Source organism: Pan paniscus, chromosome 7 (assembly GCF_029289425.2).
Source record: "Pan paniscus chromosome 7, NHGRI_mPanPan1-v2.0_pri, whole genome shotgun sequence".
Lineage (NCBI taxonomy): Eukaryota > Metazoa > Chordata > Mammalia > Primates > Hominidae > Pan > Pan paniscus.
This window is the reverse complement of record NC_073256.2, coordinates 95,115,737-95,142,159: the sequence shown is the minus strand read 5'-3', so window position 1 is coordinate 95,142,159 and position 26,423 is coordinate 95,115,737. Positions and strand designations below refer to the sequence as shown.

The window sequence follows — 26,423 nt, the reverse complement described above, 5'->3', positions numbered from 1 at the left end:
CAGAGAGCTTGTGGGGTGGGGGATGGGGGATTGGTGGGGGGGCGGGGGGCAGCGGGTGGAGAGAAGACTATAGACTGAGTATAGGCGGCTCAGTCTCCATCTGCTTGTCTTTCTTCTCTGTTTCCTGCCCTTTAACCTGTAGATAATGTCCATTAAATCTTTGCTGAATGAATGAATGTTTAGGGTGAAATGGTGGAAGAGTCTTCAGTTACATTGATAGTTAAGTTATTCACAATAATGTACCTATAAGTATTTGGTCTATTTTTTTTTTGTCATTTGCAGACCTGCGATTTTTATGACTGCATTGTCTAACTATTTTACTAATAACTCAGCCATTATGGTGACACAAAAACCTTGTTCGTAAAAATAACTATGGGTCAAGCAATTCTGTAGTTGTGTTTTGCTATTTCGAAGAACACAATTTTAAGCTCCATAAAGGGAATCTCTGTACATGGCAAGATTAACCAACTCTCCCCCTCCCCACCACTGCAGAGAGCATTTGGGGTCTGAGAGAACCCATTTGGTGTTTGCACCCCCAGTGATTGTTGGCTCAGGGAGAGCCATTATTCCTTCATATGACAGGGGAGTACTTCCAATTAAAGCAGGGCAGGAAGGAAGCAACAATCCTTGAGCACAATAAGGCCACTGTCTTATTTCTCAGAGTAGGAGAAAGACCCTATGATGGAAACTACTTTTCTCTTGTGAGATTGTACTCCCTTTCTTTAGGCAATTCTAAGCGAACATGGCTGCAGCCATCATTTATCAAGAGCTTCTCCTGGCTTCTTCTACTCATGGCACACAGCTCATGGCTTTCCCTCAGATGCAGTGGAAGCCTGGACAAAGGAAAACTTCCATTAACATCTTGTTGAAGTCTGAGGTGGCAGAGTTTGCAATACGCACAAAGAGATGAGGACATCAATAGACTTCTTTCTCACATGGGAAAGGTAGGATTTTCCCGGAAGTAAGAGGAGAGTTGGGGAAAGGTGAGCTCTCCAAGGAGAGAGAGGATCGAAGTGCTGCTTTGGGAAGGAAAGGGAAGGGTCTGGTTAGGGAAATTGGGTTAGGGAACAAGAAAATTCCCATGAAGAAAGTTTCCTCCAAAGTCCTGGATGGAGACGTTGTATTTTCTGATGTTTTTGTGTGGTTAAGGGAACAAGTTAATTAAATAAAGTTACAACTCCTGGTCCTCTTTTCTACCCTTTTAGGATTCTTACTTGACTTTTTTTTTTCTTTTTTTTAAACGGAGTCTCACTGCGTCACCCAGGCTGGAGTGCAGTGCGATCTTGGCTCATTGCAACCTCCACCTCCCGGATTGAACAGATTCTCCTGTCTCAGCTCCCAGAGTAGCTAGGATTACAGGCACGCACCAACACGCCTGGCTAATTTTTGTATTTTTCTTTTTGAGATGGAGTCTTGCTCTGTCGCCCAGGCTGGAGTGCAGTGGTGCGATCTTGGCTCACTGCAACCTCCGCCTCCCGGGTTCAAGTGATTCTCCTGCTTCAATCTCCTGAGTAGCTGTGATTACAGGTGCACACCACCACGCCCAGCTAATTTTTGTATTTTTAGTAGAGACGGGGTTTCATCATGTTGGCCAGGCTGGTCTCAAACTCCTGACCTCAGGTGATCCGCCCGCCTCGGCCTCCCAAAGTGCCGGTATTACAGGTTTGAGCCACCGCGCCTGGCCACTTACTTGGCATTTTTTAAAAGGATTATTCAAGCCTCTATTGGAGCTCAAAGTGTATTTAAGAGTGGAAGAGAAGCACGGTTTGGTTGAAAAGGGGAAAGTCCAGGTCTCTGGTCAGGTACCTCTGGCTGTCCCTCTCACCTTCTTGTGGGTTACCAGGCAGAGGATGCTGACCATCAAACACCCCCAGAGAGATGATAAAGCTCCTTCCACAAACTTCCCTTCCCAAGACATTCTTCCGCATGCATTGATTCATCCTTCATGATAGCAAGGGGGTTACTGTACAATCTAGTCCATAGAAACCCATTCTCTGTCCACATCTCATGAACTTCTTTACCAAACGCTAAAGGTGTTCTATGGGTCTGTGTGATTCTGGAAGTCAGAATTTTTATTGTTTGTTGTTTCAAATAAGTTGACACTTGAAGGAAACATTAGCCATCCTTTTCAATCTAAATTTTATCTTTATGTGACACTCCTAAATGAGAATTTCAAATATCCCAAAATAGAATATGAGAAAATAAAATTTGAAAAGTAAAAGATTACATTTGCAAGTGGTCAGAATTTCATTAGGCAAACTTCTGTTTACTTTATGCCTGTCTTCATTATGGATTAGATATGTAGCCTTATTTTCAAGACTGTGTATTTAAACCAGTTCATTTCTTTGCTACCTTTTTGTTTTCCTGGAAGGAAGTCACATCTGTTGTATGTATGATGTAATTATGTGTGGAACTGCTTGATATGGCAAATTTAACTGACAGGCCCTCATTGATTTGTTATCCTGCATGTACAATGGAAACCTGAGATCAGTCTGTTGAGTCTAGTTCCTTCTTGCAATTATTTCTCTTTCTTAACAATTGATATTCCCTTAGTAATTGTATTGTTAACTTGTTACTCTAGGTCTCTTTCTCAAGAATTTGAACCAGATTCATTTTTTACCTCTGCACATTTTTTAAAAAGTTGGTTTGTTCATTATAGTCCTTGCCTTAATGTACTAATTGTCTTTGGAGTTGCAACTTCCCACACAATTTGTGCTTGGAAAATCGATTGTTAATCTTCTGGAATTTCACCTAATATATATGGTCAGTTGGCTCATGGCAAGGAAACTTTTTATGGTACCGCTAAGTATGCTTTTAATCATATGGAAAATAGTCTAATATTGGCTAATGCATTCCACATTCTGAAGCTTCTTGAATTTAATTTAATCAATAATAAAGTAGAACAGTGGAGACATTAATGCTTTTTATTTCAATAAGTGGGTTGTCTCTCAAAATTAATCGGATAAAATATCGTTTGGCAGATTTAGTCAATCAGTGAAATACATGAGGTTTTCCATTTATTTTGAGCTCTTTCTTATAATATTAAAATGTCTGATAGTTCATTACAATTAATAGACCAGGAAGGAGCATTGAGGAACTTGAAGGGCACCATGAGCAGGTCACCTTATGAACGTGAGGAGAGAGGGCAATGTATATTATTCACAACCTGCAGACCCATGTCTGAGCACTATAGTTTGATTTAGTATAGCTCCTTCAAATGCCTTTCAAGGCAAGAAGCTGGACAGGAGTCTAGAAATGTGTAGAACATCACTTCCCTACTGTGGTCTAATTGTATTATTTTATAGTTAAGCAATATGGGAATTCCATGTGAGATGAATTCAGATAGAACTGCCAGTCCTTTATATAGAATCCCAAACAGCAGATTTTTTTTTTTTTTTTTTTGGTTCTTAACTATGACTTGATTGCTTGAATGGTGGGATAGGAGTGTTTGAAGGTCATACACATTTTTTGTATGAATTATGTAATCTAGGGACAAAGAAAATCGATATATTGGTAAATGTAGTTTACCATTAAATATTTAAATAGTTTCTCCTGATTTTACTCATGGACTGGTGAAATCTTATTTGGCAGGTTGGAAGGTCAGGGGGCAGGAGGCAGAACATTGGATGAAGAAAGTAAGATTATGTACATGAAAGTGATTTGTAAACCCTCAAGTGATGAGCAAATTATAGCTGCCATTATTATTTTGTCTAATTTCTTCCCTCATAATCTGCATACATTTTTGGCTTCCTAAATCACCTTAAACTCAGAGGCAATATTCTCTAGTTGATTTTCAATGTAATTGAATTTTCATAAAGAGCAAGATGGCATAGTTACTTTGCATTTTAATAAAACGAAGGGCTCAAATCCAAAATGTATTGCATGCAAGAGAAGTACAATTTCTTTAGAAAGTTCATAACTATGATCTAAAATATAGTTTGAATAACTAAGTGTTTACAATATCATGGAAATTTTGCATTGTTTTTGAAAGTTTCAACTAGGAATCTGACTCTGGACTTGCAAAAAATATGTCCCTTTCTGCTTAAACAGTGTAACTGTTATATGCTGCCAAATAGAATAGCTAGTGTATTAGTCCATTCTCACACTGCTGTAAAGAACTACCTGAGACTGGGTAATTTACAAAGAAAAGAAGTTTAATTGATTCACAGTTCTGCATGGCTGAGGAAGTCTGAGGAAGCTTATAATCATGGCAGAAGGTGAAGGGGAAGCAAGGCACACCTTACATGGCTGTAGGATTCAGAGAGAGAGAGAGAGAGAGAGAGAGAAAGACAGAGAGAGCGTGAGAGTGAGCGCTAAAGAAGCAGGAAGTGCCACACACTTTCAAACAACTAGATCTGGTGAGAACTCACTCACTATCACGGAACAGTAAGGGGGAAGTGCCCCCATGATCCAGTCACCTCCCACCAGGCCCTTCACTAGAATTGTAATTGGGGATTACAATTCTAGATGAGATTTGGATGGGGTCACAGAGCCAAACCATATCATCTAGTTTTGCAGAAAACAGTGTCAACTGACTTAAAAAAAAAAAATTATTTGTATCACGGAGATTTCAAACTAATAAAAACATGGATATGAAACAGTACAATGATCCCACATATCCATCATCTAGATCCAGGGATTTTTGAAATTTATGATACTAGAATTTTCAGAGTAAAAGGCTATAAATTTCAGCTCATTTTGTTATTGCCATGTGTCAGGGTATATTAGCAGATATATAGAAAATACATATATATTTGTTTTCTTTTATATATATTTCTAATATATGCATGTATTTGTTTAGACACACATAGATGTATGTACACATACACAAACACAAACATGCACACACTACAGAACAAATAAACAGAAAAGTGAAATTAAAGCCTAGCTGTTATGTATTCAGCCTACATCTTGGGATACCAGTCAACTATTTTCGAATTCCCGTCCATGTGTTAGCTTCTGGCCTCTCATTTGATCCCATCCTAAATCTGCATTCTTTGTAGTGGCAGTTATAAAACATCCTTCCAACTTAACAAATTTACATCTGCTGATTCTATCTGAAACTAGCTTCTAAAGTCCTCTCTCCCCATAAATTTACTGAAACAACAAACCTCATTACACTCTGCAATTGTGGTTAATTCACACCTATTACCATAGGTTAATTCTCTAGCATAGATGACCATGAACAATGTATATTTCCCTTCACAAATCATAACCACTAGAACTCTTTAGGACATACACATGTATGTCCTAGTTCCCATTGAAGGATATGCTTCAGGCTAACCCAGCCTATGGCAGATGAACCTACTTACCTAACACCACTCACACAAAAATTGGCAACCTCACTGAGGAAAAAAATTAGCCTAGGCAATGGATAACTGAGACATGGCAAAAAACAACACACAATAAATAATATCAAATACAATAAATGTTGGATAAAACTCCCCTAAATGTAACCAACTTTTGGGATGTAGCAGGCGAATGTGGAAGAGGATTTCAAATTCCCACCACTACTCCATTAACCTCAACCTCAAACCTCCTGCTAAAGGTTATTGTTATAAATACAGTCCATTTTTTATTTTCATGTAAATTACGAGAGTTTTATAGCCTTTCTCTAGTCTCAACCAGGGGTGAATTTACTCCTTAGAAAACATTTGGCAATGTCCACAGCTCTTTTTGGTAGTCACAATTGAAGGGGTACTAGTAGCATGTAATGGATAGAAAACAGAGACATTGCTCAACACTCTACAATGCAGGATAGCCATCCAAAGCAAATATTTATTAATCTGGCCCAAAATGCCAGTGATGCTGAGGTTGAGAAATCCTGCTCTAGGCATCCTTTAAGTGAGCAGTGGGACCACCATTGGAAAGCCCATTCAAACCCTGTGAAAGGGGCCACAAGTACCAGGCACAGAATTTTTTGATAAGCTTTTTTGGGTGGGCTCTGGAAAGAAAAAAGAGGAGAATATTGATTTTCTTCTGCTGCAGATAGACTCCGTACCATGAACATATGTTTTTCCCAAATGACAAATCATGGTTAAGCAGTGACTTCTTATCCATCTTTCTGATGACTCCTCATTTCCACCTGGCCCTGGGAATTGTCATCTCCTTACTGCTGGGTTTTCTGGCTGAGGTTCTTCCTGCAGGTGTTTTCTAAGAAACACCTGGAAGATTTGGCCCCATCAGTTGTCCTTCCCCAACCTATTTGCTTCATCACTATCACTGCTGGTCAACATGAAACTTTCCTTTCAGCATTACAGTGAAAACAAACTTCACCTTGCTCTCTACCCTGATATTGCCCCTGCTCTGATGTTGACCATGAAACTTACCCTAGCCACTTTGCTGAACTGCTCCTTTTAAAGATCCATGCAGAGTTTGTGGTTCTACCTCTACTTCCAGAGAATGGGTAATTGATGTTAAGGTGTTCTTGTTGTAGATGCCAGCCCCAGGGGAGCTGGGAAATATCTCGTTATGGGATTACCCAGACCTCACCATAAGGGACTTCCCACTGCTGTGATTTGCCCCTTGCTCAATACACAGTTTAGGACTCAGCCTCCCTCCTTAGGGCTTAGGTAGGAGGAGATGTTTCAGTGTTATATGTATCTGCATTTTCTGTGTTTTAATTTTCCTTTGTCTGTAGTGGAAGACATGATCACACACTAAACCAGTCTCAAGATTTTTTTTTTTTTTTTGTCATTTAAAAGAGCATTTCCCAGTGTATTCCATGTAATTGCAGCCCAGTGAGATCCTTGAAGGTGTTTTTGGGAAAAGGATTTTATAGTCAAATTCTTCTGGGTTCTTTATTGCCAAACTTCTCAAAAGCTCTAAGACGGTAATAAGTACTGAGAGAAGAAATGGAAAGTATGTCTCCCACATTTGTCTGCATATAGATTTTTTCCTATGGGATAATCTTAACTACTGCTTAGCCACAATAATAAGATGGAAAATTATATGGAAGACTTATATTTTAATTCTATAATTTATAAAGACAATTCATTTATTGTTTTCTTGTCTTCTATGGAGGGCAAGGCTAGATCAATAAGAAATATCCCAGGGTAATTTATATTTGCTCCCTCAGGGGTTTGAGAAATCCAAAGAATTGAATGAGAGTCCCTGGGGAAGTGAAATGTCTTAGGAATGTGAAATTAAGTATTTCTAGGAAGCACAGGTAAAGGATCATTTCCTAAAATAGCATCTTCCTAGCTTAAAAATCCACATAACCCTTTCTAAAAGAGAATCTCAAAGTATTAGAAAATCCATAGAATACCTCTGAAAAATTACTTATAGAAAAGGAAACTGAAATTAACTGGGTATATTACTATAGGATTTGCAGAACCTGTAGACTTAGGGATGACATGTTAGTTGAAATTGCTCTATTTGTATTCTCTATAGTGTTCTCACTGCATACTGAGCCATGTGTAATGTCGTACCATAGCCCCAACTCATGAGACTTTTACTTTTATGTAATAATGAATTCTTAAAATGAAATGTAGAAATATTTATGCTCTGTACGGATCTAGATATGAGAGAGCCATGTAAAAACTGTCTACGTGTATGTATCTTTATCTGCACAAAGATATTATATTTATGTGTGTGTCTACATTTATTACAATCCCTAAACATTGTGAAAACTTCTTTTGGGATTATCATTGTGCTAGAAACTGTGTGTATAGCTTTAATAGAGAAAATCTCGGTTATTCTGAAGCTTCCTTGGTCTCTAGGATGCAACTGAGAAATCTTGCTAATGACTGGGGAAGCAGAGCTACAGGTAAACAAATTGAAGAATGTGAAAATGACTTGCAAAGCTTTACAACTAAGTTCAAACTCATGTCATTTCTTTAGACTAACAGGAAATATCTTAATAGGCATAGCCTTGAGGCATGCTGTGACCTGTGCATTATTGATCAAGGAGGAAGGGGAGAAAGGTGAGACCCACTTGAGAAAGTCACTCCAGTTGTTGGATTGGTCACTAAAAGGTCTCTTACTGATGAAACAGGGCCTGGGATATTCAGGGTGTTATAGCTACAATTAAGAAAATTATACCTTTTGATGTACCTGGAAGAGGCTTGGTTCCTGTCCATTATTAATAATTTCGATTGTTATCATAACAATAATAATCATTAATTACAATTATTAATGAGACCCTCTATTGTCTCAGAAGTGTCCTAGTTTGGGTAACAAATAATATTCTCTCCTAATTAAAAAGGAAAGGACTTGGGGTTTGGGAGTAGCTCAACCCAAGTTTGAATTCCAGCCTTTATGTCTGTCGGGTAGGTGATCTAGTGCTAGTTACATAATCTCTTTGATTTGCAGTTTTTTATAAGTAACATGAAGATAATAATTTATTCAAAAGTTGTTGAAAGTCTTATATGAATGTAAAATATGCAGCTGAGTACCTTGCATATGGTTGGCACTAAATAAGTCACTGCTACTTTTGTTATTCTGATTGGTATTTTTATCCAAAAAGGCTCAATTCCAAAGGAAGAGCAAGATAACAGAAATCTAGGTAAGTGTTGATTTTTTTTTTTTTTTGAGACAGTGCTTCGGTCTATCACCCAGGCTGGAGTGCAGTGGTGCTATCATGGCTCACTGTAACCTCGATCTCCTGGGCTGAAGTGATCCTCCCTTTTTAGCCTCCTGAGTAGCTAGAACCACATGTGACATCATACCTGGCCAACTAAAAAAAAAAAAAAAAAATCCACAAAACCTTTTTTTGTCAAGATAGGGTCTCGCTATGTTGCCCAGGCTGGTCTTGAACTCCTGGGCTCATGTGATCCTTCCACTTCAGTGTCCCAAAGTGCTAGGATTACATGTGTGAGCCACGGTGCCCAGCTGAGGTGATAATTGAAGTGATGTTCTGATTATTCTAACTCCAGGGAACAAGATGGGAAGAGGAACCAAGGACATGGAAGAGAGTGTGCAGCTCTACATGGAAGGGCCTGGCCAAATCTAAGGCAAGTGGTAAGAGACCCATAACAATGAGGTTATTCAAAGATATAGGCCATAGAGTGTACTGCAAAAATCTGTCAATAACCCAGTTCAACGGTCCAGGAAAGTATAGAGAAGTTGTGGAAGACAGTTGCCACTGTAGTGCTCAGGATACTGTGAGAGACAGCAGCTGGCACATGGGCACCATATTTATTGGAGCATTATGAATTCCCATTTCCATCCCATGGTGGACTCAGTGTCTTCCAGCCTGGCACAGGATCTGGATGTTTTGTGTGCATACCCTTAGACCTTGTGGTTGAGTTAGGGAGGGAGGAGCTGACCTAACCAAAAGTAATTTATTTTTTCTCTGGTTGCATAGTGTGCTTACATTTGGGAGAGCAAAAAAACATTTTCATAGCAGGACTGCTTCAGAACTTGACCAAATTATATGGTATCCAATGGCTTTTGGTAATGAAGTATAACATTATATACCAGTTATGTATGCAAGTAAATTCTGTTGAAATAACCCTGTTGTTTCAAGAAGCAAAAATAGTCTAACCTTTTATAAAATGTAGTAGCATTTTATGGTAGTGTTATTTTTTATAAAAGCACCTACATTTACACAATTCTACCATCCCCTTCTCCTGTGTACCCAGTCTGTACAATCACAAGGTCCTTAATCAACTGACTTTAATCAAAAGAAAGATTATTGGACTGGGTCTTCTCTAATCAGGCGAGCCCTTAAAAGATGTAAAAAGATTCAAAGTGCAGGTGATTCTTCTGGCCTTGGAGGGGCCAACTTCCAATGTTGTGGAGAGTGCCATGTGGCAGGAAATATTGGGTGGCCTTTAGTTGACAGCCAGCAGAAAACAGGAACCTCCATCCTATAACTGTAAGGAACCAAATTCTGGCAACAATCTGAATGTGTTTGGAAGTGAATTCTGAGCTCCAGATGAGAATGCAGCTCCAGTCAACACCTGGATTCCAGCCTTAAGACCCCAAGCAAAGAACCCTATTGTCAGGCCTCTGAGCCCAAGCCAAGCCATCACATCACCTGTGACTTGCACATATACGCCCAGATGGCCTGAAGTAACTGAAGAATCACAAAAGAAGTGAAAAGGCCCTGCCCCACCTTAACTGATGACATTCCACCATTGTGATTTGTTCCTGCCCCACTTTAACTGAGTGATTAACCCTGTGAATTTCCTTCTCCTGGCTCAGAAGCTCCCCCACTGAGCACCTTGTGACCCCCCACCCCTGCCCACCAGAGAACAACCCCCTTTGACTGTAATTTTCCATTACCATCCCAAATCCTATAAAACGGCCCCACCATTATCTCCCTTCACTGACTCTCTTTTTGGACTCAGCCCGCCTGCCCCCAGGTGAAATAAACAGCCATGTTGCTCCCACAAAGCCTGTTTGATGGTCTCTTCACACGGACGCGTATGAAATTTGGTGCCGTGACTTGGATCGGGGGACCTCCCTTGGGAGATCAATCCCCTGTCTTCTTGTCCTTTGCTCTGTGAGAAAGATCCACCTATGACCTCAGGTCCTCAGACTGACCAGCCCAAGAAACATCTCACCAATTTCAAATCCGGTAAGCGGCCTCTTTTTTCTCTCTTCTCCAACCTCCCTCACTATCCCTCAACCTCTTTCTCCTTTCAATCTTGGCGCCACACTTCAATCTCTCCCTTCTCTTAATTTCAATTCCTTTCAATTCCTTTGGTAGAGACAAAGGAGACACGTTTTATCCGTGGACCCAAAACTTAGGCGCTGGTCACGGACTGGGAAGCCAGCCTTCCCTTAGTGTTTGATAATTCCAGGGACACCTCTCTGATTATTCACCCACGTTTCAAAGGTGTCAGACCACACAGGGACGCCTGCCTTGGTCCTTCACCCTTAGCAGCAAGTCCCGCTTTCCTGGGGCAGGGGCAAGTACCCCTCAACCCCTTCTCCTTCACCCTTAGTGGCAAGTCCCGCTTTCCTGGGGCAGGGGCAAATACCCCTCAACCCCTTCTCCTTCACCCTTAGCGGCAAGTCCCGCTTTCCTAGGGGGCAAGAACCCCTCAAATCGCTTATTTCCACACCCCAACCTCTTATCTCTGTGCCCCAATCCCTTATTTCCGCACCCTGACCTCTTATCTCTGTGCCCCAATCCCTTATTTCCTTGCCTCAACCCCTTCTCTGCTTTTCTGGAGGGCAAGAACCCCCCACCCCTTCTCCGTGTCTCTACTCTTTTCTCTGGGCTTGCCTCCTTCACTATGGGTAAGCTCCCACCTTCCATTCCTCCTTCTTCTCCCTTAGCCTGTGTTCTCAAAAACTTAAAACCTCTTCAGCTCACACCTGACCTAAAACCTAAATGCCTTATTTTCTTCTGCAATGCCGCTTGACCCCAATACAAACTCGACAGTAGTTCCAAATAGCCAGAAAATGGCACTTTGAATTTTTCCATCCTGCAAAATCTAAATAATTCTTGTCGTAAAATAGGCAAACGGTCTGAGGTGCCTGACGTCCAGGCATTCTTTTACACATCAGTCCCTTCCTAGTCTCTGTGTCCAGTGCAGCTTGTCCCAAATCTTCCTTCTTTCCCTCCCGCCTGTCCCCCCAGTCCCAACCCCAAGTGTCACTGAGTCTTTCTAATCTTCCTTTTCTACAGACCCATCTGACCTCTCCCTTCCTCCCCAGGTTGTTCCTCGCCAGGCCGAGCTAGGTCCCAATTCTTCCTCAGCCTCTGCTCCTCCACCCTGTAATCTTTTTATCACCTCCCCTCCTCACACCTGGTCCGGCTTACAGTTTTGTTCCGTGACTAGCCCTCCCCCACCTGCCCAGCAATTTACTCTTAAAAAGGTGGCTGGAGCCAAAGGCATAGTCAAGGTTAATGCTCCTTTTTCTTTATCCCAAATCAGAGGCATTTAGGCTCTTTTTCATCAAATATAAAAATCCAGCCCAGTTCATGGCTCATTTGGCAGCGACCCTGAGACGCTTTACAGCCCTAGACCCTAAAAGGTCAAAAGGCCATCTGTATTCTCAATATACATTTTATTACCCAATCTGCTCCCGACATTAAATAAAACTCCAAAAATTGGAATCTGGCCCTCAAACCCCACAACAGGACTTAATTAACCTCACCTTCAAGGTGTACAATAACAGAAAAAAGTTGCAATTCCTTGCCTCCACTGTGAGACAAACCCCAGCCACATCTCCAGCACACAAGAACTTCCAAACGCCTGAACCACAGCAGCAAGGCGTTCCTCCAGAACCTCCTCCCCCAGGAGCTTGCTACACGTGCTGGAAATCTGGCCACTGGGCCAAGGAATGCCCGCAGCCCAGGATTCCTCCTAAGCCATGTCCCATCTGTGTGGGACCCCACTGAAAATCGGACTGTTCAACTCACCTGGCAGCCACTCCCAGAGCCCCTGGAACTCTGGCCCAAGGCTCTCTGACTGACTCCTTCCCAGATCTTCTCGGCTTAATGGCTGAAGACTGACACTGCCCGATCGCCTCGGAAGCCCCTGACCATCACGGATGCTGAGCTTTGGGTAACTCTCACAGTGGAAGGTAAGCCCATCCCCTTCTTAATCAATACGGAGGCTACCCACTCCACGTTACCTTCTTTTCAAGGGCCTGTTTCCCTTGCCTCCATAACTGTTGTGGGTATTGACAGCCAGGCTTCTAAACCTCTTAAAACTCCCCAACTCTGGTGCCAACTTAGACAATACTCTTTTAAGCACTCCTTTTTAGTTATCCCCACCTGCCCAGTTCCCTTATTAGGCTGAGACACTTTAACTAAATTCTCTGCTTCCCTGACTATTCCTGGACTACAGCCACATCTCATTGCCGCCCTTCTCCCCAACCCAAAGCCTCCTTCGAGTCTTCCTCTCATATCCCCCCACCTTAACCCACAAGTATAGGACATCTCTACTCCTTCCCTGGGAACCGATCACATGCCCATCACCATCCCATTAAAACCTAATCACCCTTACCCCGCTCAAGGCCAATATCCCATCCCACAACATGCTTTAAAAGGATTAAAGCCTGTTATCACTCGCCTGCTACAGCATGGGCTTCTAAAACCTATAAACTCTCCCTACCATTCCCCCATTTTACCTGTCCTAAAACCAGACAAGGCTTACAAGTTAGTTCAGAATCTGCGCCTTATCAACCAAATTGTTTTGCCTATCCACCTCGTGATGCCAAACCCATATACTCTCCTATCCTCAATACCTGCTTCTACAACCCATTATTCTGTTCTAGATCTCAAACATGCTTTCTTTACTATTCCTTTGCACCCTTAATCCCAGCCTCTCTTCGCTTTCACTTGGACTGACCCTGACACCCATCAAGCTCAGCAAATTACCTAGGCTGTACTGCTGCAAAGCTTCACAGACAGCCCCCATTACTTCAATCAAGCCCAAATTTCTTCCTCATCTGTTACCTATCTCGGCATAATTCTCATAAAAACACACGTGCTCTCCCTGCCAATTGTGTCCAACTGATCTCTCAAACCCCAGCACCTTCTACAAAACAACAACTCCTTTCCTTCCTAGGCGTGGTTAGTGCGGTCAGAATTCTTACACAAGAGCCAGGACCACACCCTGTAGCCTTTCTGTCCAAACAACTTGACCTTACTGTTTTAGCCTAGCCCTCATGTCTGAGTGCAGCGTCTGCCGCTGCTTTAATACTGTTAGAGGCCCTAAAAATCACAAACTATGCTCAACTCACTCTCTACATTTCTCATAACTTCCAAAATCTATTTTCTTCCTCATACCTAACGCATATACTTTCTGCTCCCTGGCTCCTTCAGCTGTACTCACTCTTTAAGTCCCACAATTACCATTGTTCCTGGCCCGGACTTCAATCTGGCCTCTCACATTATTCCTGATACCACACCTGACCCCCATGACTGTATCTCTCTGATCCACCTGATATTCACCCCATTTCCCCATATTTCCTTCTTTCCTGTTCCTCACCCTGATCACGCTTGATTTATTGATGGCAGTTCCACCAGGCCTAATCGCCACACACCAGCAAAAGCAGGCTATGCTATAGTACAAGCCACTAGCCCGCCTCTCAGAACCTCTCATTTCCTTTCCATCCTGGAAATCTATCCTCAAGGAAATAACTTCTCAGTGTTCCATCTGCTATTCTACTCCTCAGGGATTATTCAGGCCCCCTCCCTTCCCTACACATCAAGCTCGAGGATTTGCCCCCACCCAGGACTGGCAAATTAGCTTTACTCAACATGCCCGAGTCAGGAAACTAAAATACCTCTTAGTCTAAATAGACACTTTCATTGAATAAGTAAAGGCCTTTCCTACAGGGTCTGAGAAGGCCACCGCAGTCATTTCTTCCCTTCTGTCAGACATAATTCCTCAGTTTAGCCTTCCCACCTCTATACAGTCTGATAACAGACCAGCCTTTATTAGTCAAATCAGCCAAGCAGTTTTTCAGGCTCTTAGTATTCAGTGAAACCTTTATATCCCTTATGGTCCTCCGTCTTCAAGAAAAGTAGAACGGACTAAAGGTCTTTTAAAAACACACCTCACCAAGCTCAGCCACCAACTTAAAAAGGACTGGACAATACTTTTACCACTTTCGCTTCTCAGAATTCAGGCCTGTCCTCAGAATGTTACAAGGTACAGCCCATTTAAGCTCCTGTATAGACGCTCCTTTTTATTAGGCCCCAGTCTCATTCGACACCAGACCAACTTAGACTGTGCCCCAAAAAACTTGTCATCCCTACTATCTTCTGTCTAGTCATACTCCTATTCACCATTCTCAACTACTCATACATGACCTGCTCTTGTTTACACTGCCAGTTTACACTGTTTCTCCAAGCCATCACAGCTGATATCTCCTCGTGCTATCCCCAAACCGCCACTCTAAGCTCTTGAAGTAAATAAATAATCTTTGCTGGCAGGACTATGCTGAATCTCCTTAGGCACTCTCTAATCAGATGTCCTAGGTCCTCCCAATTCTTAGACCTTTTATACCTGTTTTTCTCCTTCTCTTATTACATTTAGTTTTTCAATTCATACAAAACCGTATCCAGGCCATCACCAATCATTCTATATGACAAATGTTTCTTCTAACAACCCCACAATATCACCCCTTACCACAAGATCTCCCTTCAGCTTAATCTCTCCCATTCTAGGTTCCCACACCACCCCTAATCCCGCTTGAAGCAGCCCTGAGAAACATCGCCCATTCTCTCTCCATACCACCCCCAAAAATTTTCGCTGCCCCAACACTTCAACACTATTTTGTTTTATTTTTCTTATTAATATAAGAAGGCAGGAATGTCAGGCCTCTGAGCCCAAGCCAAGCCATCGCATCCCCTGTGACTTGCACATATACGCCCAGATGGCCTGAAGTAACTGAAGAATCACAAAAGAAGTGAAAAGGCCCTGCCCCGCCTTAACTGATGACATTCCACCATTGTGATTTGTTCCTGCCCCACTTTAACTGAGTGATTAACCCTGTGAATTTCCTTCTCCTGGCTCAGAAGCTCCCCCACTGAGCACCTTGTGACCCCCCACCCCTGCCCACCAGAGAACAACCCCCTTTGACTGTAATTTTCCATTACCTTCCCAAATCCTATAAAACGGCCCCACCCTTATCTCCCTTCGCTGACTCTCTTTTTGGACTCAGCCTGCCTGCACCCAGGTGAAATAAACAGCCATGTTGCTCCCACAAAGCCTGTTTGGTGGTCTCTTCACACGGACGCGCATGAAACCTATCATGACTGCTCCAGTCATCTGAAACTGTGAGATAAGAAGTGGATATTGCTAAAATCTATTAAATTTGTGGGAATTTGTAATATAGCAATAGAAAACTAATATACAATTATTCAAGTTTTACTATGAGTTTTAAATCTAGTGGTATTTGAATACAATTTGAAACCAAAGGTAAATTCTTTGCTTCATATCAGCTTGGATTCAAGTAACTTTAATTGGGACTGAGAAGTTGAATGAGAGCCTATTCCATAACTGATCAAACACTTTAATTTAAAATTAATTCTGAGACCAAATGAAGTCAGCTGCATTAGGGTTATTTTTCACAATTTTCTGAATCACATAAAAAGTGACTTTAGAGAGTTTATTAAAGCTATTTTTCTTTAAAAGCTCTTGTTCCAAATTTATGGAAGAAATTTCATAGACCATATGTTTTATGTTTGCTAAATATCAGATCATATTTCTGAGCTATGTAACCTTGCTAGATACTGAGCATTTCAGAACATTTTATATATTAAAGTCCTTTTGCAATGCCTTTTATTCATTAAATATGTATAAATCTGCATCCATGGACGACTGAAAAACAAGAAGATGTACATCTCTTTTTGATGGGTGAGTAGGACAGATCTATTTTGACCTAGATTATACATATTTTCAAAGAAGCATTTAAGTTAGTAAAACTAATTAATGTGTGACCATGATGAATTCCTACCCTTCTGTTGACTTTATGTCTGAAGCTTTTTGTTTTGTCATATGCTGCCTGTTGTTAGGGCTTATTTATATTTCATGAGATACTGAGATTGTCATATTTTTCAATCTAAATGCCAGGTTTTATTTTACATAAAGTCTTTTCCAGAAGAAGACCATAATGTAAGATGAATTTGTATGAGGTTTACATCTTTTTGGATGATTCAGAAGGGAAATGCACCAGAGATGTAATAGAAGCTCTTCTAATCTAAACTAAGTTTACTGTGACTTTAATTTAAAAGTTTTATTTTTCTGAAGTATGTAGGAATAAGCCTAGATTTGGGACTAGCAAGGTAATGGCATGTTATCTGATGGGAATGACATGTTGGATGGGCACCACTTTTGCTTTATTTTACTGCTATCTCGGCAGGAGATTGTGAGTCAGTTATTTTACCTTCATTGTGCCACATGTCTTTTTCTCCTTTTACAAATGTCCTTCTGCCAAAAGGCCCATACATTCAGCAGCCTTCAAAATGATTTTATCCATTTTTTAACTTCAAAGTAAATGTTTGAAATAAGAGGAAAGGAAGAAAATTGCTTATGTAGTAAGGATAGGATTGTATACGACTGAGCTTGACAATACGGCACTTGATTAGCTCTGATATTTTCATGCATTTGGGTAAAAAAGTGCAATGGTTTAGTTTGCTTTACTAATCTGCTGTTTTAAGTCAACAATACAACTGCATCTTTGAAAAAATGTTTTTCCCTTTGCTTCCATTGTCTTAGACTCTTAAGCAACACATGAAAGATTGATTTATTATTCTATAAGCAGCAAGGAACTTTAAAGGAAATTGATTAAGCATTTCTCCCCCTTCCTCTCCACTGGAGCCCCCTTTGCCACAAAAGCTCTCAGAAATGGAGTATTATTGAGGCTGCCAGTGGGTTCCATTAGTTGCACTGCACCTTGAGGTTTACTAATGAAGCTAGGATGTGTTTTCTGTCATTAATGATGATTCAAAAGAATGCTTAATTATCTCTTTGCATTGATTGTGGTTGTCCTCTTTATGGGTTCAGCAGTGACTATGTTGTATAACATTTTTCTTTTGGAGTTTTTCTGTAATACTTGACATTTTGTTATTGATGGTCATTCTAATTTGGCAGAAAAATACTGAATCAGGCTTCCTGCTTATTATTTGGGGGAAGATGGTTTACAGATATTCACATGTAGTTAAAGTCACCCCTTTCCCAACATATTGTGGGTAAACACCCAGGATACTGCACAGGCTGCTAAGCTTCTCTTTTACAAGGAAAAACACAATCTTGGAATATATTTAAGTGCATCTAGCAATGGCAATGTTCCTCCTTTTGTTTGGAATTGAGGCTACTTTTGTAAATATTTTGTATAATTACAAAAGCCTGATGTTTAGTCATGTGAACGCATTTTTAGAGCCATTAGAAGGTACTTCACTCCCTAAGAACACGTGAGTGTTTTTCCTCCTTTGTTTGTGGTTATTTTGTTTGTTTCTAACTCAGCTACATTTGGCAGAGACCTAAAATCTGTTCAACATCCACAGAGTCTGAATCACTTCAGGCTTTGGCCAACATTCTAATGAAATGACTTTGGCAGAACATATGTTTCACTGAGCTCCTGTAGATACATTTCCCAGGAAACCATAACCTTTTCCACAATATAGTGAAAAGCATGAGGGCTACAGAATAGATATAGCAGGGCCAGAGAGCATAGTTCAGCCACTCCTGGTTGTGTGACCCTTAGTAGGATGCTTAAGCCTACTGAGCTCAGTGCCCTATCTGTAAATGTGAATCATATACCTCTCAAGCTTCTTATTAAATAAGGTTAACATAAGTAAAATGTATGGAATATGTATGTAGCATATGTTTTACATATCATTTATAACATATATGCATAAGTAATATATGTAAAACATTGTTTGTAATGCATGGTAGGCCTTCAAATGTATGTCGTCTTCAGGAGTAGGTTCTTTTTTTATTTTCCTATGTTTTCATAAAAACAATAACTAAAAGCATCATCTGTGACTTTACAGAAATTGTCAAATGCACAATGAATGGTGGGTTCTTACCTACTCTTGCTCTCTTGTTAGGATTACTGTAAAAAATTATAATATTGTAATTTCTATAAGTAGTCAGAGCTTTATTAACACAATAGATTTATATACATATAGTATTACACTCCTTTAGGATGAATTTAATGCTGAAGATGTGTGGAACTGAAACATTTCATTGTTTAATCTCCTAGGAGAGAGATAATTATTTCCATTTGTTTATTTGTTTATTTTTTTTAATTACAGAAGCAGGGCTAGCTTAATGATTATTCCCCTGAAAGTTCTGTGGATAGTCACTTAAAATATAAGCTGTGACCATAGAAGATGAGGCCATCTGGAGAATAAATGCCAGTACCAGCCAATTAAACACTGAATTCCCAAATAAGTTATAAGTTAAATTTTTATCACACACAGCTAAGTTTCTTTTTGCATAGTACTTAGAATTCTTTAAGTGTTTATTCTTTTGTAATAAATACTCATGTGTTATACAATATAGCACTTCCTTCAAAAATAAATGGGAATAAAAGAATGACTTGAGGACATTATCACAAACAGATATATTTGAAGGAGGGAAGATGTTTGAAGAGGAGGAAGGAGGAATGAGTGAGGTACAAATAGATTTCTCTTTTGAAGCAGTGAACTCAAGATAGAGGGAGTGGGAGTAAGGCCTGAGGGGAGGGGCTTCACAAAGACTTATTAAGGCAGTGGGTGGAAGTCATGTGCTCACTCCCATTACCCAGGCATGAGAATTAGGATGCTCGCCCCCCTTTCCCACCCCGCTGGATTAGGCACTTCAATAATGTCTGCATTTGACAGAAGGCATTTGGAAAACATGTGGACTGAGTGGGAGGAATACTGGAATATAAAGAAGAATTTGTACCCTCTGACCAGGAAACCAGAAAGTGTCTTGACGATAGCAACATGGGGAAGGTGGAGAGGCAGATGGTTTCAAGGGTCAATCAGCCAAGAGCTGCTGACTCCTGTCCTCACGTTGACTTCAGAGTGCTCTGTGGTGATTATAAAGCAACGTGAAATGTTTAAATACTCTTTCCTTTGAGGGACATATTAATTTAATTGATCTGGGTGCAAACATCTTAACATTTGGAAATATGGTTCTTTTAAGCTCCTTTTCAAGAGAAAGGGATAAAGTCTCAGTAAATCTGAAAAGGGAATCTCTATCATGCCAAACACAAAAGTAACATATGTTTGTTTGGACAGAGGAAGCCATGAGACATCTCATCATATTCACATTCAAGGCCCATCTGAAGCTAAACTGGTGACATTCAAGCAGTGTTCTCAGTGGAATGCTTTCTGTTAGCAGAAACTTAAAGCATTGTTTTTTATTATTTAAAGCTACCTGGAGAGATACACCGTGTATCACCCACCCACCTCCACCTGCTGTCTGATCTGCTGTGCCAATTACAGTGCTCTGCAAATTTAGGCACTCAATCAAGTAGCAGGCAGAATGATGTATGAAGAGAAATACAGAAGCAGAGCAGTTAGCCAGACATAGCATTCCAAATCAACAGCATCATTTTTGGAATTAAAAGAGCAGTTTATATTTTCAGAAGTAAAAAGAACAAAAGACAAGAGACCCACTGCTTGGGCTATAGCAGTCAACACAAGACACATGGTGTGCACTCCTGTTTTCCACCTGCATGCCTCAGTGTTCATTACTTTATGGAGAAGGAGCCCAGAGGACCTGTTTAACTTTCATGCCTGTTAATGCGGGAAGAGCTGGTGACATTTGTCTTTATAGACCCACCCTAGTCACTGGATGGTTGTTGGATTTTCACAGCTCTTTGTCCCACACAGGAGATAAAAGAGAGGTATTGAGCTTGAACCTTGTTTCCAGAAGTTGGTGAGATACTAATGCCTGGCTCTGCCTATGGAGACTTTGTAGCTTCATTCTTCCGCCCTTGTGACGTTGGAGATGGGAGCCATATTGCAGACTTGCCAGTTTTTAGTCAGGATTTCTACTAAAATCTGGGAACAGTTTCAGATTTGTCAGTACATTCATCATTATTGTTAGTAATTCTCAGAACTTCCACTTTTGGAACTTACTTGTTTTCTAAAAATTCATCCAACAAATCTCCTTGTCTTCAAGTTTTCTCAGTAGGAAATTTTTGTAGTTTTATATATCCTCTTCAAAATATGCTCATCAGATTCTCTTAACCCACTTCACGTTTGTCCTGACTGTGACTTTGGTCTGATAGATGCACTCTGTGCACAAAAATATTCCAAAAATGAATTTTCAATAGTTCCAGTGCCACTTACCTCATGTTAATGCATGCTTATATTTAAAAATATCACATAATTGTAATTAATGGAATGGGTATACAAAAAGTATCAACACTGATTCATCTTTGGAGTATAAAAATGCAACTTAAAATTCATCATAACCCACTAAAATAATTTTGAGTACGTTAAGAATTTTCAAAAGCTGTTCTACCCCAACCCTTTCTTCAACAGTTTCAAAAATACATATATTGTATTTTTTTGTTAGCAATGAAGAATTCTTTTAGCTTCACCAGAGAATTGATTCAATAATCCTAACTGGATAGCCACATAATGACTATGTCAGTCACTGATGGTAGGGCTTTCCCAAAAGGCATTTACACTTGGCTACCTTGTTATTAGAACTCTGATTTTGTTCAGATATTTTGTTCACATATTTTAGAGAGTGAAACAAATACTTGAAGCCAATATACATTTTCATTATTCTTGCTTGATTAAGCATGTCATGAAATTCCGACCAATTGCAAGTGAGGGGAAGTTCTCTAGAAAGTAATTTATCTTCACTTTTAAATAGATATTTTGTTGTTTTTGGTGTTATTGTTGTTTTGCACTTGGATTTTGTTATGTAGGAACACAATGGCTGGATATATTGTAGTCATCCTAAGAAAATGAGAGGAGAAATCTACAATTGTCAAGGCAGAGAGATCTTAACATTAAAGTGCTGATATAACTGATGTTCTACTTTGTGACTTATTGTGCAAGGCAGTACATTTACCTTTTATATGAAAGTTTTAAAACATATTTACTGAGGTATATTTGACATACAATAAACTGTTCTTATTAAAGGTGTATATCCAGATAGGCTTTGACGTATGTACATACCTACAAAATCACCACTGTTAATATAATGAATGTTCTATAACCTCCCGACGTTTTCTTATCTATGTGTCTAAATAAAGACAGCTTTAATGCAGTTATTAAAACATTTTATTTCTTTATGTTGCCTTATCACACTGACTACAATATCTAGTACACTGTTGAACAAACGTGGTGAGAGCTGACATCTTCACCTTTTTCCTCATCTTTGCATTCATTCTTTTACCAGTAAATATGATGTGAGCTACAGGTTTTTTTGTAGGTACTTTTATCTGATTGAGAAAGTTCTGTTATTAGTGGCTGAGAGTTTTTTTCAGGGATTGATGTGGGATTTCATCAGATGTTTTCCCATATATATTTAGATGGTCATGTATTTTTTTTCTTTTTTAATCTGTTAATAGAGGATATTACATTAATTAATATCTGAATGTTAAACTTTGCATAACTGGGGTAAACTTAACTTGGTCATGGTGACTTTTTTTATATAATGGTGGACTTAATTTGAGAAAATTTTCTTAAGGAATTTCCACCTATGTCTCTGAGAAATATTGGTCTAGTTTTGTTTTCTTACAAAGTGTTTATCTGGTTTTGTTACAAAATTAAGTCTGGCATTATAGGTTGAGTTGGTTGGTGAGTATTCCCTCCTCTTCAGCCTTCTGGAAGGAAATCATTTTATTGTTTTTGTGTTTTCTATTTTCTTAATTTCTGCTATGGTTTTTATGATTTCCTTTCTTCTACTTACTTTGGTTTTCATTTGTCCTTCTTTTTATAGTTTCTTATGATCAAAGCTAAAATAAGTGATTTGAGATCATTCTTTTCTAATATAGGTATTTTAATTCTATTTGCTTTTCATTGATGCGTTAGCTGTATCCCTCAAATTTTGATAGGCTGTGTTTTTTTTTTTAATCAGCTCAATATACCTTCTAAGTGGACCTTTGGAAATGTGCCATTTGGTTTCAAATATTTGGGGATTTTCTAGGTATGTTTATGTTACTGATTTAAAATTTAAATTCTAGTGTGATCAGAAACATACTTTGAATGATTTGACTATTTTAATTGAATACACATATTCTTTATGTCACTGAATATGAAATATATAGGTAATGCTCTGTTTTTACTTGGAAAGAATATACATTCTGTTTTTGGGTGGAGTGTTGGCTTTCATTTTTTCTTGGGCAAGATGGAAAATTCTCTTCCTGTTACTCCATCTTGGCCAGAAATCTAAATTCTCATATAAACCGGTTTTGCTTGTTCAGTTGTTATTTTTATTTGGAACTAAAAGCAATGTCATGCATGATGACTTGAAGAAATGTCTGAAACTTTTGAAAATTCCTTATTTGGCAAGACAATCTACTTATTTATTTAAATAGCTTTCGAACATACCCTTTCCTCACTCATAATTGAGGGGTAGGAGCACACCACAGTTTATTAGTAAAAGTTATTTTATTTAAACATATCTAGAAGTTTTCTGTGTTAAATTTGTAAGGAAGAAAAGGAAGTAGTCTTTTATAACTGACTTTTTATAAGTAAATGTGAGCTAACTTTGAGGCTATATAGCATATGCAGCAGAGCTTGTGAACTGAAGACTTGTGGTCCCATTTGGTGTGCAAGCATGTTTTACTTGGTCTCCACTATCTTGGTTCCTGTGATGTTCTAAAACGATGTAAATGTTGGCTGTAAATGAGAGTCTAGATTTCCATATTCTCTTAAGACATTTTGAGTATCCATAGATACTCTTAAATGACTGCAACAAAGCTCAAAGACTTGGAGCCAAGTGGTGGTTGCCTCCATTAGATGGAGCATGCATTCTCCAGCTTACCACTGCCCCCATCACTCAGTGTAGTCTCATACCCAGCACTTTTCACCCATATGCATCATGTCCTTATAATTGAAGGGATTTGACTTTGCATTTTCTTCAGTGTAGGAATTACCTCTGAGTTTGACCCATATTCACATTACTGTCTAGATTCATTATAAAATGACTAGAAAAAGTCTCAATTTCAGTGAAGTAAAACAAACACAAATTCTCTTTATTTTTTTCTAATTAATGTCTTTTTAGGGGAGAATTAAGGAGAAGGGGGATTCCATTTGGGATTTTTTTCCACCTCCTTAGCAAATATGGACAGTTTCTTATTCTTCATTTGCCTTTGGTCCATCATTTTCATAAAAGGTGGGGCATAACACAATTTTTTAAAGCATACCTATTTTTTAATTTTTAATTTATTATTATTATTTTTTTATATGGAGTGTCCCTCTGTGGCCCAGGCTGGAGTGCAGTGCCCTGATCTCAGCTCACTGCCGGCTCCGCCTCCCGGGTTCACGCCATTCTCCTGCCTCAGCCTCCAGAGTAGCTGATTCTACAGGTGCCCGCCACCACGCCCGGCTAATTTTTTGTATTTTTAATAGAGATGGGGTTTCACCGTGTTAGCCAGGATGGTCTTGAGAGGTGACAGCGTGCTGGAAGTCCTCAGAGCCCTCGCTTGCTCTCGGCACCTCCTCTGCATGGGCTCCCACTTCGGCGGCATTTGAGGAGCCCTTCAGCCCATCACTGCACTGTGGGAGCCCCTTTCTGGGCTGGCCAAGGCTGGAGCCCACTCCCTCAGCTTGCAGGGAGGTGTGGAGGGAGAGGCGCGAGCGGCAACCGGGGCTGCCTGCGGCGCTTGCAGGCCAGCTGGAGTTCTGGGTGGGCGTGGGCTTGGCGGGCCCCGCACTCGGAGCAGCCAGCCGGCCCTGCCGGCCCCAGGCAGTAAGGGGCTTAGCACCCGGGCCAGTGGCTGCGGAGGGTGTACTGGGTCCCCCAGCAGTGCCGGCCCACTGGTGCTGCACTCGATTTCTCACCAGGCCTTAGCTGGCTTCCCGCGGGGCAGGGCTTGGGACCTGCAGCGCGCCATGCCTGAGTCTCCTACCCCCTCCATGGGCTCCTGTGCGGCCCGGAGCCTCCCTGACGAGCGCTGCCCCCTGCTCCACGGCGCCCTGTCCCATCAACTGCCCAAGGGCTGAGGAGTGTGAGCGCATGGCGCAGGACTGGCAGGCAGCTCCACCTGCCGCCCCGGTGCGGGATCCACTGGGTGAAGCCAGCTGGGCTCCTGAGTCTGGTGGGGACGTGGAGAGTCTTTATGTCTAGCTCAGGGATTGTAAATACACTGATCAGCACCCTGTGTCTAGCTCAGGGTTTGTGAGTGCACCAATGGACACTCTGTATCTAGCTGCTCTGGTGGGGCCTTGGAGAACCTTTATGTCTAGCTCAGGGATTGTAAATACACCAATCAGCACCCTGTGTCTAGCTCAGGGTTTGTGAGTGTACCAATCGACACTGTATCTAGCTGCTCTGGTGGGGCCTTGGAGAACCTGCATGTCAAAACTCTGTATCTAACTAATCTGACGAGGACGTGGAGAACCTTTGTATCTAGCTCAGGGATTGTAAACACACCAATCAGCGCCCTGACAAAACAGGCCACTTGGCTCTACCAATCAGCAGGATGTGGGTGGGGCCAGATAAGAGAATAAAAGCAGGCTGCCAGCGCCAGCATTGGCAACCCGCTCGGGTCCCCTTCCACGCTGTGGAAGCTTTGTTCTTTCGCTCTTTGCAGTAAATCTTGCTACTGCTAACTCTTTGGGTCCACGCTGCTTTTACGAGCTGTAACACTCACCGCAAAGATCTGCAGCTTCACTCCTGAGCCCAGCAAGACCACGAGCCCACCGGGAGGAATGAACAACTCCAGACGCTCTGCCTTAAGAGCTATAACACCGCGAAGGTCTGCAGCTTCGCTCCTGAGCCAGCGAGACCACGGACCCACCAGAAGGAAGAAACTCCGAACACATCTGAACATCAGAAGGAACAAACTCCAGACGTGCCACCTTAAGAGCTGTAACACTCACCGCCAGGGTCCGCGGCTTCATTCTTGAAGTCAGTGAGACCAAGAACCCACCAATTCCGGACACAGTCTCGATCTCCTGACCTCGTGATCCACCTGCCTCAGTTTCCCAAAGTGCTGGGATTACAGGTGTGAGCCACAGCATACCTACATACCACCCGGCCACAGCATACCTATTTTTAAAAATAAGGTGACAGTTTTTTTTTTTTTTTTTTGGCCTCCTGGAACTGGCCTCCTCATAGAATCTGCACTCAAAACCTACACATACAACATGGTTTAATGATGATTAGGACTAAGGAAGGCTTAGTTTTCCTTATGTAGGAAGGAAACTACATTGTGCAGTGATACTTGAGGGCCAGATTTTGATTACTTGCTAATGTTATGGATTTGTTTTTATTGGGAGATACTTTACTGTGGCTATTCTACACCTCCAACTCTGGTAGGACCATCTTTTTAACTCTATTTTGGGATTAGGAGGTGGAGTAGTTCAAGTTAGTGTGTTTGCCTGCCTGATTACAATACTCTTGGCTTAAATGAGTCTTATTAAATTGTAACAAGGGAATGTCAAAGCTGAAAATTCCAAATTCCTATTTTCAGATATAAACTATAATCTGAAAATCACACTTCATAAGAAATATATGACTTTCATCTTTTAGTCTTTAAAGTCTCTGACCTTTTTCCTGAACTTTAAAATGTATATGTATAAACATGTATTGTATATTTGTGGCACTTAACCAAGTATTCACACTTCTCTAAATTTGGGTGGTAGCATATAGGAAAATAAGTATTAGCTAACAAATAGTGAGTGCTATTAGCTAAAGACTAGTAGTTATTTTATTTAATCTTCACAACAACCTCTAAGGTTACTACTCTAATTATTTTATTTTACAGTTATGAAACTATGGCAGGGCTAGATTAATTTGCCCAAAGACAAATAGTATCCAGTGCCTGGATTCAAGCCCAGGGACCATGGCTCCAAAGCCCGTGTTCTTAATTTTCAATCT

General features: G+C 40.6%; 1 protein-coding gene across 5 annotated transcripts in view; it reads left to right on the top strand.

The window, feature by feature from the left end:
- The window catches only part of LOC134730983 (uncharacterized), a 78,796-nt gene that overhangs the window by 13,440 nt on the left and 38,933 nt on the right, over positions 1-26,423 (top strand). The window contains exons 3-4 of one of the 5 annotated variants that reach the window (XR_010112972.1): positions 727-944; positions 8,877-10,338. Coding sequence is in view for 2 of the 5 variants with exons in the window: in XM_063606830.1 (XP_063462900.1) it covers positions 8,877-9,155 (279 nt within the window). In the remaining 3 variants the exon portion in view is untranslated. Of the gene's footprint in view, positions 1-726; positions 7,292-8,467; positions 8,507-8,876; positions 10,339-26,423 lie in introns of those variants that run through there. The other 4 variants (XR_010112973.1, XR_010112971.1, XM_063606831.1 and 1 more) reach the window with 4 other exon arrangements.